The sequence below is a fragment of the Genypterus blacodes genome, unplaced genomic scaffold, assembly GCF_046128005.1.
Source record: "Genypterus blacodes isolate CSIRO-AG114 ecotype Tasmania unplaced genomic scaffold, CSIRO-AGI_Gbla_v1 ptg000056l_1, whole genome shotgun sequence".
Taxonomy (NCBI): Eukaryota; Metazoa; Chordata; class Actinopteri; order Ophidiiformes; family Ophidiidae; genus Genypterus; species Genypterus blacodes.
In genome coordinates, this window is record NW_027466868.1 from 146,476 (window position 1) to 162,222 (window position 15,747).

Consider the following 15,747-nt stretch of genomic DNA (forward strand, 5'->3'; position numbering starts at 1 on the left):
TCTTGTGTTAATATGGGTGGAACGCTGAATGGATGTTTGCTTCTCATTTACGGTTCTTTTGTGGATCAGATGAGTCGTCTGAAGTTGTCGATGGCTTTTACAGCTGTGACAGTTTGTGTCGTCAGATACTCGGGGACAACTGTAACTTGTGTGTGTGTGTGTGAGTGTGTGTCTGTGTGTGGGTGTATCAGTCAATCCCAGGCAAACATTTGGCCCCCTCAGCATTCCTGGGATGTGATGAGTCCAGCATTCGACAGGAATGACCTGTTATCCACTCATTCACTGGCCACAGATGGTCAGCCATTGTCCAGCCGCTACACACACATGCGCACATACACACATGGTATACATGAATATGTGTAAATAAGAACCTATACATGAAGTTGGAAACAGATGTGTGTATTCCCATTTTTTCTCTCTCTCCGTCTCACACTCGCACACACACTCGCACACTTCTCGGCTATAATCGGTCAAAGTGGATTCCTGATAAGATTTCATTTAATTGCAAACGGATCAATGGTCCAATCGATAATCTACTGCAGCTGGAGTTGGTGCATAAATATGTCAAATCAATTGATCTGTAATCATTGATGCTTCTTTTTCATTGACTGATCCATTTGTTTTTTTCCTTTCCAGATATTGATCTTTCTTCTTATCTCTGGTCGATGGATTTATCACTGACAATACATCGATATTTTAGTAAGTCTGCCTCTTCTCTTTCTTAATCCTTCGCTGCTTTCAGATGATTGGTTTCCCTCGAGCCGAAATTGATTGAACTCGTCTCACCGCCGCATTCCTGTACGTGACCGTTACAGTGACTGGAACAAAGTGGGACCAACAATTGACAGACTGTATTTGTTAGTGACGGGCCAGACGCTTTATCGTCTAACATGTTCACTGTCGCATTGTGACTTTGCAAACTCTTTTGTTGAGGCGGTTGAAAGGGAACCCGCTTAGTTTATAAATGCATACTTAACTCCACCATTCGAATAGATGGTTGACATATCTTTTTACTGTGTATTCCCAGTAAAAACGTTGTAATGTAAAAAGTCTAAACAACATTCAGAACCTGTCTTTCTGTCAACATATGCCTTTTATAACCTCACTTCGTCACCTTGACCTCCCCACAGTGACCTCAGTGACCTCACTATCTTGATTAGTTTTGGACATATTCATGGTAATCAGTAATTTCCAACAATCTCAACTAGATGATGATGGTGGTTGTTGCTGCGTATGTTTTTCCGCGAGACACTCGGCTATGCTTGGATAAATGTGGCTCAAATCTGTAAATGACTTTTGTACCGACAGATCCAGATGTAGAAATCCAGATCTGAACTGTCCTTAGTCTCTTCTGCCATCTAGTGGTAATGCAGTGTTAGCACATGACAAACAATCTGAATGGTTGTCTATGGCCTTAAAATTATGTTTATAATCTGGATCTCACAAAGTTAACCAAATGCCGTCTTCAGCTCCTCTCTCTCTCTCTCTCTCTCTCTCTCTCTCTCTCTCTCTTCATTCAGCCTCTTCCTTTTTTTCTCTTACTCCTCTCTTCCTTCTTCACCCCAGAGTCTCTTTTCTCTCTCCAGGTTAGAACATCGTATGAAGCATGGGTGACTGGAGCTTTCTAGGGCGACTGCTGGAGAACGCTCAAGAACACTCCACTGTGATCGGCAAGGTGATTGATTGATTGACTGATTAGACGCCTTTGATCAAGAGAACGTTTCCTTCAATTTCGGAGAAGCTAGATTACCTTGTTTTCTGTAAACTAGACTAAACATTGAGCCTCATCATCTGGGCTTCAGATTTTTGATATTTCCTTTAACCTTCTTCCTCAGGTTTGGCTCACTGTCCTCTTCATTTTCCGAATTTTGGTGCTTGGCGCGGCGGCTGAAGAGGTTTGGGGTGACGAGCAGTCGGACTTCACCTGCAACACGCAACAGCCCGGTTGCGAAAACGTCTGTTACGATGAAGCCTTCCCCATCTCCCACATCCGCTTCTGGGTGCTGCAGATCATCTTTGTCTCCACGCCCACCCTCATCTACCTGGGCCATGTGCTGCACATCGTCCGCATGGAGGAGAAGAGGAGGGAGAGGGAGGAGGAGCTCAGGAAGGCCGGTCGCCACCCAGAGGACCGTGACCCGCTTTACCATGACGCAATAGGCAATGGGGGAAGGGGAGGGAAGAGGGAGAAGCTGCCTATTCGCGACGAGCATGGGAAGATTCGAATACGCGGGGCGTTGCTGAGGACGTACATCTTCAACATCATCTTCAAGACTCTGTTTGAGGTGGGCTTCATCCTGGGACAGTACTTCCTGTACGGCTTCCACCTGAAGACACTCTATACATGTGGCCGCTGGCCCTGCCCCAATACTGTGGACTGCTTCATCTCCAGGTTTGAGCAGGATTTCATTTTAGGATCTGTGGTTCTGCTTGATCAGAAGCTTTAACCCTTTGAGGTCTGCCGGTGTAGCGGTTGCTGTTCTACACACGTGGTAGGTTCTGGGCTCTTCCATGCATGCTTGGCCACACTGCAGGCTGGTCACAAGGCCACAAGGCAACAAGGCAACAAGGCCACAAGGCCACAAGGCAACAAGGCAACAAGGCAACAAGGCCACAAGGCAACAAGGCCACAAGGCAACAAGACCCTGTTTGGGTTTCACATCTAGATAACAACATTCATAACATTTCTGGAAAAAAAATTTAAATATCAAAATAAAGATTGTGTCAATGTTTCTGCAGAAAAAGATATGAATACTACAATATCTTTAGGACGACATCCACACATCTCAGCATGCATTTGAAGCAGGGTGAGGTAAATTAGATTAGCTGGTGACCTCAAAGGGTTAAATCCTCCTCCGGCTTCAGTAGAATCATCTTATTCCACTGGTATTACTTTACAGTACTTCTGCTGTACATTTGTGTCTCATGTCTCCAGGCCCACAGAGAAGACGATCTTCATCATCTTCATGCTGGTGGTGGCGTGTGTCTCTCTGCTACTCAACCTGCTGGAGATCTACCACCTCGGCTGGAAGAAGCTCAAGCAGAGCGTCTCCAACGAGCTGGCGCCCGATAATGAGTCACTGCTACTGCGCGGCAACGGGCACGGAGATTCAGAGACGATACCTGAGCAGGCAGTCGTCTCAGAGCTCCACTGTTTGCCGGCCTATGCCAGTGTCAGCATTGTGGGGGGAGGAGCTACTGAGGGAGGAGCCTACAGAACCGACGAGGCCTCCTCCGCGGCTGCTGGGTTAAAGAGGGATTCCGCGGTGCTCCACCCTGGTGACTTCCTGTTACCCATTTCGTTTTACAGCCACGGCAATGGTGTGAACGTTGATGGTCACGGGCAGCTGATGGCGGTGGAGCAAAACTGGAGCAACATGGTGCTGGAGCTCCACAACCTGGATGGAAAACACTCCTCCTCCTCCTCCTATCCCCTTCCTCTTTCCTCTGCCTCCTCCTCGCACTCCTGTCCTCATCGGGAGGCAACCGCGTCTCCTCCACAAGGGAGCCGGCCCTCCAGGCCTCTTCACCAATCCCCTCTTTCCTATCGAATACCGGAAGATGAGGAAGATGCCACCAAGATCCCACAGGACGACCTCACCACGGAGGACGTGTGTAAGTCTGCTGCTGCGGCGACAGACATCCGGAAGCTAAGTCGGTCCAGCGGTGTCCGAGCTCGCCCAGATGACCTATCCGTGTAGCTAAAGCACACACACACACACACACACACACACACACACACACACACATGCATACATGCTATACACTCACATAAAGCCTCATATGCTGTTTCTTTTTTCTTCACAACACACTGACAGAGCTGCAATTTCTACATAATTTACCATATTTAGAAAGTGTTCACACGATGATTGATGACATTTGTCGCCATTGTCGTTCATGTAACTTAAAATTAAACTTAAAAAGGCTGTACGTGGCAAAATAGCCACATAATCGCAGTGCCCGGATCTATGATGTCATAACGCAGCATGTGATGTCGGGCTGACTGGAGGAATAGAGACAGAACCACGACAGAAAGATTACGGTGGTGATGATGATGGTGGTGATGATGATGATGATGATGATGATGATAACTGGACTAACTAATAAGTTTGGGAGCTTAGAGGCAGAAATTTTCTTTTGCTTTTATCATTTCTTCTCTCTTTTGGTTTTTGCTGGGAGACATCAGAGGAGAGGTCTGCACTTTTGTTTCTTTATTTTTCTTGTGATGATGACTCGGAGCTCAACGGTTTCTCTCTCTCTCTCTCTCTCTCTCTCTCTCTCTCTCTCTCTCTCTTTCTGTGTGTGTGTGTGTGTGTGTGTGTGTGTCTGTGCAATCTGCCTGTCTTCGTGTGTTTACAACCAGCCTGTTTTTTCAATGAAGAGAGGGATGCACCAATAGAGGAGAACGCAATAAAGCAGTCCCACCCTGAGACATACCGTAGGCTTTAAAGGCTGTGTGTGTGTGTGTGTACCTTAATCGTGTGTCCTTGTTTACTAAATTCCTCTCTGCAGTTACATCAGGGTAAATGACTGTATATAAATATGTAAATACATAATGACACAGACATATACAGAGCTACTTAAACTTAAATCTGATCTCACACGTGTGGGATGAGAACAAATAAGCGATTAAGAGCTTAAAAGTGGAGCGTTACTAAAAAGAATCACCTCACCCTCTTTCTGATGGTTGTGTTTGCGGTGTGTTACAAAAGTGTCGAGTTCCTCCTCTCACTGTTCTGCGTGGGAGGACTTTCAGTTAATTTTCTAGACTAGTTGTGGGACATACAGTAGTATAAGTTAGATTTTTTGGGAGGGGGCAGAGCAAAGGTGATCACATTTTACATTTCTATGTTAGTTCTTAACATGTAGGAATGTTCCCTGTTCTTTTATCTGAATTCCTGCCAACATCACAGACAGAAAATGGCTTCAATTCAAATTTAGGAATTGTATTTCCGCTGGCTGCCAAATCTCACAGTGCCTTTCAAAAACAAAAACTGAATCTGGCATTCACTCTTACTTTAGATTTGAAATGATGATGATAATGATGCAAAACACAAGTCTTCATTAGGGGCTTCCTAGTATTCCAAGTTGCTCCCAAGTGAAAGCCTCGTTGATTGATTTGGTAGGATAGGAAACCTGCTGGATTGGGGCTCACGTAGGAAGGAGTCGCAGACCCCCTGCTGTGAAGGATCTGCCACCTTTTGATTTACTGAGCGTGTGTGCACTTGAAGTCACGGATGTCAGAGATTCAGAAATGCCACATTGTTCTGAAATCGAGGTCGAATGTATGTTTCCAGCTCAGAAGTTGGATAAAATGTCTGATTCCCTGTATGGCAGACAACAACAAAAGGCACTTCAGATATGGCACTTGGGCACCTCCCACTATTTGCTTGTGTTGTGTTGAATGTTTACATACATCTGATAAAGCTTTGGTGCTACTTTCTTCATCTGCAGCCGTCGTGGTTGCCAATGTATTGAACTCGTTTTTAGATATTTCCAAATCGATTCTTTCCTTTCCAAAGAGATCCCGCAAGACAAGATAACGATACAAAAGTGATCATGAGCCAGTTTTCCACCATTAACAGATTCCACCAGAGAAGCTAAAGACGATGTGTTGAACTTTGTCGCCAAAGTTCTTTGAAAGGAAGCTTAATTCACTCATTATTTCTAACTCTGGAATGTTTTTCATAACCTTGTTGTTCCGAGCTGTTCTGAGTATCCTTAATATGTAGATGAAGATTTGCACAGTTAGACAGTTAGATGACTGTTTTATGAAAATAGTATAAATAGGAATAAAGAGGAAAGAGGAAAAAATTCATTCAAAATCAAGAATTGCATTAGCACGTGACTCTCTTGTGCATGTTCTGGACTTTCGGATACGCCAGCTTGTCAAAAACAGATTTCCACACGTTAAAAGCAGAATCGTATCCTTGATATGACTCTCCCGCTGTGAAATGACTTGTCTTTGAAGAGAAGTGCCTTGCGTCTGAAGCTTTTGTTAAGAACATGTTGATGTAAATGTTCATTTACCTCAAATGTTTACAGAACTGTCACTGAATAAAGTTTTTGTACCATACCTGTACGTTCTTGATTGTGTTTTTATCCAAATATTGTGTAACTTTTCCTGTTTTGTGTTTTTGTCCTAGTAGCCATGAGGACAGTGATGCCCATTATACAAGCGTCCTCCACTGCTCGTGCCCACTGCCACTCCAAACTATCACATTTGAAATGTGTTTGCCAGATTTGAGTCATTAATCTCAATAGTTTGGTACTTTGGTAAGTAGTTCCAAACTATCAGATTGTGGGTCCCCAAACTCCAAAATCTGCTTAGGACCCCCCCTAGGGCCGGCCTTGGTGTGCGTGTTTGTCCCCAGGGCCTCGCTTATAAAGCTTTGCTGAGGTCAGCGCTTCCTTTATGCCTGCTGAAAGTCCCAGGGATTTTAGCTGAACAAAAACCCCCTCCAAAAGGCTTTCTGTACTGTAATACCGGCCCGACCCCCGAGCCCTTGCAGACTGATACGTAAACGTTCCAGTATGAGCACAGACTACCTGTTAATATACCTTATATTGTAATGATGACGAAGATCCCCCTGATTTACTGCATGCATTAAACTGCATACTTTTGATATTATTCTTAAATTTTGACAATACATTAAAGGAAATGTAATGTTTTCTATTATTGTCCCAAACATCTTATGCATTAAGCGTAAGCCAAGAGTTGAGATTGAGCTTCTAATGTTACTGTAAATCTGATGCTGCTAATGTTCTGGTGTAAGACATTATCCTCTACAGTCTGACCTCTAGTGTCCAAATGCCACCATTACACTAGTTTATATTTGTTTCCTTTACAGTTAGTGCTTCAACTTGATTTCTGAAAATGAAACTATTATTTTATCGACCTGGTAGTCTACAAACTCCAAACACTACAAATAATTAAAGGTAGAATAACGGTTTGCTGTGATAACAATCTCCCTAAAGACCGATGTAAACAATCATCAACAAAATGAAAACAAAAAGTTACACTCCAGACATATTTTTCCTCTTCTGGTTTTTTATTCTTCAGACAGAAGAGTCAAACTTGGCTCTGCATGTGACATGGATGGCTACAAATTGCTGGTTGTTTATGGACGCTCCCTAAGGCCAACGTACGGTGTCATTCTCACAATTTGACTTGTTGTGTCGTCTGGTTTCTGGTCGTCTACTAATCCTCGCATACCATCATCGCGGAGGTGATTGGATTAGGCCTGGGGACCATTCTGCTCGCAGCAAAAATCAAAGGACTGGCGAATTTATAAAACGTGGAGCCCTTGTACACTGTGACTCCCTCTGAACTGCACAGACCAGCATCGATGCCACTCATGGACAGGGGGATGGCATCGCTCACGGCCCTGGGAGTGGCCATCAGGTCGATTTTCACCATTTTGTCTCCTGAAAATGAAATGAAATGACAATGAAAGAGACAAATTGCAGTACTGAGCTATTATTTAATGGATATATGTTCATTTTGATGTTGACAGAAAAAGGACCAAGCACCTTTAGTTATAAATACACAATACTACTTGGGTGAATATAGTAATTTTTCGCCCCTCACCTTGGATCACATGAACAAAATGTTCCCCATTGCAGACAAAAGCAGCGTCCACGTGTCCTTCAATTCCCAGCTCTTCCTTCAGGGTTTTCGGGTAGCCGGCAATAAGCTTGTAAGGCACTGCCGATTTGTAGATGTACACCTGATTGTCCTGTTGGTGTTTGGCAGAGGAGGAGCAATCTTAGCTTCAACTTCGTCATGAATATAGAAAGAGCTGGTTACTGGTTACTTCAACAAATTGCAGTACCTTTATCATGTACAGTTTCCCATCGTAGGAAAAGACAGCATCCACCCCATTGATCGTCTCGTTCCATTGTCTGGTGATGGGGAAATTATGCAAGCCATCGCGATTGGTGTCCATGCGCAAGTACTGGTTACCTGAGCAGGTGGAATTGTTTATTATTGATCCACAGAATCAGCTTTGATTAGTATTGTTTCTGGAATGTGAATGATATGATTATTACCAATGAAGGCGTAAGTTTTGCCTGTGTCGTCTGTGGTGATGGCATCAAGTTTGATGTCGCTACATTTAGGGACTTTGTTACCGTGGCCATGACCTGTAAGTGGATACAGAGAGATCATACATTTATTCAAATGACTCACAATCAACAAGAAGAGTAAAGACAGAAAGAATGGTAAATATAAATATGACCAAAACGAGACCTTTGAACTCACCAAAGTTGGGGCACCTCATGAAGTAATTTCTGGCATCCTTCGGGTAGTTGCCCGGGGCAATGTCTCCCGTCTGCGGGTCGAACCTGCTGAAGTTGTTCTTGTTGAAGCAGTAGTAGTGCTCATTCCAGCGAAAAGCGGAGGTGCAGGCCGGCAGGTGCGCCCATGTCTTCATCTTCACTGTCTTTGTGGTGATGTCATAGGTGTACACATCATGTCCTATACGGGGAGGAACGGAAGAGGCGATTAGTTTGAGATGAGCTGCTGCTGAGCAACTCTGACTCACTCGGTTTGGATTCTCCTGGAACGCACCCTTGAAGAACAGGACGGAGTTGGCGGGGCACTCTCCTTTGGGACACTCCACAGCAGCATCCAGGTGATTGGGAACTCCTGGGAAGTCTTCCTGGATATTTTTTGGATAACCGGCTTCCATAGTGTGGTTATAGTAGCTGAAAACCTTCTCATCCTGGAGAGGTTACCAGAAAAAACAGGAAACATCATCATTCATGGTCATCTTCTGGGGAAACCAATGTAACCTTAGAATTAAAGTAGAAGTAAAGCATTTGGAGAGTGTATACCAAGAAAAAGTAGATGTGATCATGGTCATCTGCGTTTTCTTCATCGTGCATGCGGAAGGCAGCGTCCACGTGGCCAATGTGGTGGATGTCATCTAGCTCCTCAAAGGACTCATTGGCAAAGTGGGCTGGACCGTGGAAGCCCATCCACATAAAGTTATCTAGAGGGGAAACATCAAGAGAGTTTCATGAGTTTCATATTTAGCACTAAATATTGATTACTTGCCAGACTCGAGATTCTGCCTCTATTGCAACAGACTTTTCATCTCGCACTCACAGAAGTCCCCAAAAATGATCCACAGCTGATAAGAGGCTATCATCTGAGCTCATGGGTCAAAGTCTAAGGGGTATGAATGAGGTAAGTAGGGAATGCCATGAACTGGGACAAAGCCACGATCCTGGACTGCAGCCAACAAGTAGAGTAAATAATCATTGCCCTTTGACCTAGTTTGTCAATCACCCACACAGACCCTCTGTTTCCTCACTTTTTCACCTGTGTCCTTGCCCTGGCTATACTGGCTGGTCAGTATAATCAGCAATATCTAACATACAATGATGGTTGAGTCTCATTTAAGGCAACAGTTCACGACTTTGTAAACTTTTTCTCACCTAAGAAGAAGAGGGTGGTTCCTTTCTCATCAGGAGTGATGGCGTTGAACTCGACACCATCGCACCGGTCTGGCCCATGATGGTCTTGTTTGTCGTTTGGGCAATGAGGATTCCCATGATCGTTCCCAGGAGGACCCCCATGAGGATGCCCGTGATCATTCCCAGGAGGACCCCCATGAGGATGCCCATGATCGTTCCCAGGAGGACCCCCATGAGAATGCCCATGATCGTTCCCAGGAGGACCCCCATGAGGATGCCCATGATCATTCCCCAGGGCACTTAACCCATGAGGATTCCTGTGATTCGGTTCATGGTTACTTCATGATTACATCCACAAAAATGTGTTATGTGGTCCAATAACACTTTTTTTACTGTACAGCTTTTCGAGGTCATATCAAGCCAAATCCAATGAAATGTGAAATTGTAAAATTTTTTTATACTTGGTTAAAACGGTGAAGCTCGGATGTTGGATTACAGAGGAAAAATACAGATGAAGGAATAATTATGACCTATATAAAGTTGTGAACCTTGCATAGGCAGATTTTAATTCATTTCTGTAATGCAAATAGTGAACAATGGCACTGTCATTTAAAAGCACACTGTACCCCTAGCGTCCCTTATTTACTGAGCTCTTATATTTCTGTTAGTATATCTACTCCCTGTGTGTGTAGATGCATACACACAGATACTGTATATGCATTGCTGGAAAATATCGTCCTTGAAAGCTAAAAACATTTAGTGAACATTTGCACATTTTTGTGTTGTCTTTTATGTCCCACAAGAGCTTAACCATGACACCTCAAGTGACTGGCAAAAGTGTGTTCATACTCACGCAGGAGCACCATTGTTGAGTGTGAGTGCCAAGCACAGGAGGAAAGCTGCGAGGAGGAGCTTCATGTTGCCGTCCAGACGAGATGAGCAGAGCAGTGCTGTGCAGGAGCTCAGCACTTTTGTACTGGTCACCCAACACTGTGTGAACTGTGAACTCTCTGTGTGTGTGGGTGTGTGTGGGTGTGTGTGTTGCAAAATCAGGCTTTGCTTTGGCATACTCCTTTACAATCCTTGGATTTCACCTTTCTAGAATCGCTACATTTTCTAAACAGCATTGTGCGCATCATAACCTTTGTGCTATGTGCTGTACATTACATGAAACAGAATGCCAGTAATTTTGTTATGTAATGTTGGTTACAAATCTAATCTTTGTGCAGAACGAAAAACGGGAGGGGATTCACCTCGCACTCAATCTTGATTTCAAATGAAATGATTGATCTGTTTGTTTAATGTCTCAATGCCTCAGTGGAAACTGCAAAGTCATTAGAATGGCCTAATTTTTCTGTTCATGAATTAATATATTTGGAAACTTTGCGCATGAAAGAAATACCAGAAAAATACACTACATGACTCATTTTCTTCAAAGTAACAGAATCCTGCACAATTGGAGTCTTGTCAGGGTTTAATTCTTTTACTCAGCTGAATCGACAGTAGATATCAGTCTTCAGACCTTATCCCAAAGGTCAGTCAAACAGACCCTTTGATCCAACTCCATCAGCTTACACTTGATCTTTACACAGCATTAAGCCATTTACAATGAATCAGCATATTCATCAAAATTGAATTATTGGTGATTTAAACTTTCTGGCATTTTAAATATTTGATTGAGACACTATTATGGGTCACCATGCACTAGACTAATTTGAAATGATTAAAAACTTGTTGCCATAATGGTCTATCTGCCGGCACGTAAAGATGCTATAAATACAATGCGTTAATCTTCTAAGGATTACACAGATCTACTGATATCATGACAGAAGAATCAAAGCTTCGTCATGTTACAAACATGATTTCAAATGATAAGAGGTAGAAGCTGTAGAACTCAAAAAAACTCACAACATACTGACTGCTCTTACAAACATAATACTCTAACAAATCTATCCACAACTGTTTCCATCCATGCCTCCATCATCATCTTTTTCATGTCACTTGTAGCGGTAGATCTTGATGCAGTGGTTCATGCTGTCTGACACGGCCATGTGGCCATCAGGAAGCAGTGCGAGACCCCTCGGACTGCTCAGGTTATCGACCACCAACGGCCAGCCGACACCCGTGGCTGGGTAGACCAACACACGATGGTGCTGTTTGCCCCAATCTGCTATCAGGACATCGCCGTCGCTGTCAATACAGAGGCCCCACGGACAGGACAGGACAGGTCCCAAACCGGAACACACGCCTAGGATTCGGATAGTGTTCCATCCAGGCTCCAGGACTCTGATGCACGGGACACGTCCGGTCTCATTGCCTCGCTCTGATACCGCCATGAGTCCGGTGGTGAGACAGGCTCCCACCAGGTAGGGTCTGTGGAACCCAGAGACCACCGTGCGCTCCAGTCTGGCGCCGGTCTTGGGGTCCAGCTTCAATGCTGTAAGGGTGCCGCGCTTGATGTCAGCAACCAAGAACTCATCTACACGGTTAACCGTCACCCCTCTGGGAGCATCCAGGTCTTCATTGGTGGAACCAATCATCGTGCCTCCAAAGGTTTGGAGGAGTCGTCCATGGCGGCTGAATACTAACAGAGCTCGCTCAGCAGCACAGGTCAGCGCAATGAGGCCCTTGGAATTCACAGCCACGTCAAAGTAGTTGCAGATGCGAGAAGAGCGTTCGGTTCCTGAGGGAGACACCTGCTGCACCACATTCTTCTGGAGGTCCGTCACTTGGATGCGAGCGTTTCCACAGTCCACCACAAAAAGCTGCCCTTTGAGAGATGCATGGACCCCGCTAGGCAGGTTGAAGTCGGTCCGGCCTGATCCTTGTTTTCCAAACTGTTTGACCAGATAACCCGAGTCAAGAGCAGTTGTTCCGCCCTCCTCCTCCAATTCCCCCAAAGCTGGCACAACTCTCTCTCTCTCCATCTTGTCTTTGTTGTATTGTTGTGATTCTTTGCCTTGGTGTAATTTGTCTCCTTCAATTGCAGACATGGACACAGATCTGCTCACGCGGTTTAGACCTAAACCTTGTGTAACATGATCTTGGGATCTGGGTTCTCTTTCATCAGTGCACATGGTGTTTATGCCAGGGTCTGTGCCCTTTCCTTGGTCTTGTTCGGGCTTTGAAGTTTCAGAGGCAAGTCGCATTCTGTTGATCCTCCTCATCCCTTTATGCTCGCCCTTGTCACTGTTAATCGATGCACACAGATTGCCAGAGAGATTGGAAGTGGACATTGAGCGACAGTGCTCTTCCTTGAGCGAGCCATTACGTGGAGTATTCACAGTGTAGGTGTAACAGGAATCCTCGCTTCCACTGTCCATTGAGGATTCATTTGAGACCTTTGTCCTGGAAAATGCTTGTTTAGATTTTGAGTTTTGTTTAGATAGTGAACCGTGTCTCTCAATGTTTAGAGATGTCATCATATTACTACTTTTTTCATGTACTTCCTCAGGCGGGCAAGATGGTTCCTCACGCGACACCAACACAAGAGCTTTCTGCTTTCTCTTACCCTTAAGTATGGACCGTCTCTGGGTTCCATTTTGTTTGCCATCGGATTCGTCACCTTCAGACTCTCCTTGGCTGAAAACTGGTGGGATAGCCAGGAAAAGGTCTTGCCCTTGTGGGTCTGAACACACTGACTCCAGCTCCTCGTCTTGGGATGACTCGGACACACCACGTCGCCTTGGAATGGGAGACTTTAAGGGAGAGGATCGGATGTCATCCTCATTATCTGTAGAGCTTGACAGGCGTAGCTTCCTGACCACACGCATGTTCCCACTGTTTGTCTTATTAGTCTCCTCAGGACTTTGCCTCTGGGCTCTATTGGATGATGGTTCCTTTCGAATTTCAACTGGGGTTGTGTTTGAAAAGGCAATATCACCCGAGTGCAAGGCACACTTTTGACCTTGGACCCCACAGACACCAATGGGGTAGGTCATGCCTTGCTCACCAACGTTAACTTCCCCTAAGCTTAGGGTCTTTGACTGGGGGCTTGGCAAGAAACTGACCCTTTTCATTGTTAAGGAGATTTCCCAAGGTTGTGTGACCTCTGCCACCCCTCTTTGGAGCTGGTTTTTGTTGGCTCCCCCTGCAGTGCTGCCCCATCTTTGAATCTGCCCCTTCAACTGGCCAATTTGCCGAATTTGCTGGTCAACAAGTGACTGCACAACCCGCACCGCCGCCGCGTTCTCCCGCTTCACCTGATCGAGCCGCCTCTGGGCCTCCCTGTGATCCTGCTGGACCTTCTCCATCAGGCGACGCTCTTCTCGTTGAGCTTCAAAAACGGCGTTGTCCAGCTCGCGGTTCACCTCCTCCACTTCTGCCTGCTGCCGGTCCCTGAGAGCCTGCAGTTCGAACTCTCCTTGCTCCAGTTTGGTCAGGGCCTGCGTCACCCACTCAGGTGGTGATGTAAGGCACGTGGGTGCAAAGATGGATTCTCGCGGGGAGAAGGAGAGGGGAGGCGGGGAGGTCATGTCCCTCTGATTTGGTAGGCTGTGCGTCAACAGGGCCGTGAACCCAGGAAGGGCTCTTCTCTCTGAATGAGACCGCATCAACATTATGGGAGGTCGATGTGCCTGTAGTCAAATTAAAGAACCTCCGGTTTGCACCACTTTGCGAGTGCCTGAAAAGAGAGACAGAAACATGAAAAAAAACCCTGGCTCACGTCAGAAAGAGAAAACACACAGGTAGTTACAATTTTTGTGCATCATATGCCACATCAAAGCAGACGAGAGACATTCAGCATTCCTCCATACATGTTTTGTAAATGAAACCTTCAGTCCTTCAGGTAAGCCATTGACCTACCTGTGGCCTCAGGTGTATCATGTGGACCAGGCGAGGGATTGGGTTTCCTTCACTCATGCACATTCCTGTTGTTTTTTGTGAAATTGGGACACAGGTTACCCCTGCAACAGTACCTGCCTCACAAAATATTCTGCTCCTCACAAGCCTCTTGAGAGCTCTCACATAACCACTGTCCTCTTTCCCTGAGATCAGCATTGTATGTCGTCTTCATCACTGCTTTCAGCCACTGACCGCCACAGAAATAACTGTCCTACGTGGTAGAAAGTAAGTAAATTTGCTCAAGTGCAAACTGAGGTAGAGATACCTGAGTATTTTTAATGACAATTTACTCTTTCTCCAGTATCCTTCAGGGGGAAAAATGCACTTTGCTGTATCTTTGCATCTACATACAACAAATATGCCATTTCTCTCATCTGTTCCTTAAATCTTTAATTCTTTTCATTTCTTTTTTTACACTGTTTCCTTTTTTCAGTGGATCTGGAAATAACAAGTAAAGCTAATCTCTACCTTTCTTTGCACTTTTGATATTTTAATGCATTTTAATCCAAATAAGTTTAGTGTCTTCTCTCTCATCATGGAAACTTCAGTCTCAAATAATTGAGAACTAAAATTAATTGCTTCCTCCTGCAGCACAGACCCCCATTGTAAAATTTGGCTGTTTATCAGCTTAAGACACGGAAACTCAGACTAAACTCAATATGAGACAGCAGATGCACCAGGGGAAGTGGTCAGTGCATGCTGCCTTTTATATTCCGTGTGAATGACTTAAAATGGGTCATATTCTGTGTTGGCGGGGCATTTGTAGGTGCCTGAGTGTATAGGTTAACAGGGTAGACCTAGTTAGTGAGTCTTTACCCCCTCCTCGGAACAAAACAACAAGCTCTTTTTGAAGGATGAAAGGGTGAGGTGTCAGTTTACCTCTGCATGTTCACAATGAGCTCCCCCTGGAAACATGTGACCTCGGCGTGAATGGACAAAATCGGTTTCTCATGTTTTAAAAATGATGTTAAATGATGTTATCTGCACTCTGTAGATGTTTGTCATTCAAGACGCTCGGGTCCAAAGGGGGGGAAAACAACACCTTTCTGTGTTAATTTAGACCAGAGATCACCGGGGAAATATTCAAAATTACAATTTCTGCATAGAAAATGAAAAATCCGGAAACTTTGGAGACTTTTGAGGTCATCAATCTGTTTTGTTTGAACTGAAGGTAATGTGTCGGTAACAAATCCCGGTCACTCTCCTGGAGTGAGGCCACTGTGTCCTCTCGCATTACTCCACTTTAATCTTGAATGAGGGGCACTAGTTGCTAAGTTACTGCCTGAACTGCTGAGACTATAGAATAAATGATACCATTCATAATTGAGGGGAGTGTGCAGGATGTTCAGAAGCATTCCAGCGTTTTGAACAATAGACGCATTCACCACAAGTTATAACGCATGAAACCCACAGGTAAAGACCAATTTAAGATGCTCAATATAAGAAAGTAAGTTCTCAATTTAAAAAAATGCGTTGACG

General features: G+C 44.8%; 2 protein-coding genes across 2 annotated transcripts; one reads left to right on the forward strand and one right to left on the reverse strand.

Annotated features, from left to right (window-relative positions):
* Positions 1-1,606: 1,606 nt before the first annotated feature.
* On the forward strand, positions 1,607-3,701 carry LOC143002381 (gap junction alpha-3 protein-like). Its single transcript, XM_076152457.1, has 3 exons — positions 1,607-1,675; positions 1,836-2,392; positions 2,936-3,701. The coding sequence occupies exons 1-3, from the start codon at positions 1,607-1,609 to the stop codon at positions 3,699-3,701; spliced, it is 1,392 nt and encodes a 463-aa protein (XP_076008572.1).
* Positions 3,702-7,029: 3,328 nt separating this feature from the next.
* Positions 7,030-10,386, reverse strand: LOC143002342 (hemopexin-like). The gene is made up of 9 exons (XM_076152393.1): positions 10,277-10,386; positions 9,445-9,740; positions 8,839-8,996; positions 8,573-8,726; positions 8,264-8,479; positions 8,053-8,145; positions 7,836-7,966; positions 7,592-7,739; positions 7,030-7,428 (listed from the first exon to the last, which is right to left on the reverse strand). Exons 1-9 carry the CDS (start codon positions 10,339-10,341, stop codon positions 7,202-7,204), a joined length of 1,488 nt encoding a protein of 495 aa, XP_076008508.1. The 5' UTR covers positions 10,342-10,386; the 3' UTR covers positions 7,030-7,201.
* Positions 10,387-15,747: the final 5,361 nt, after the last annotated feature.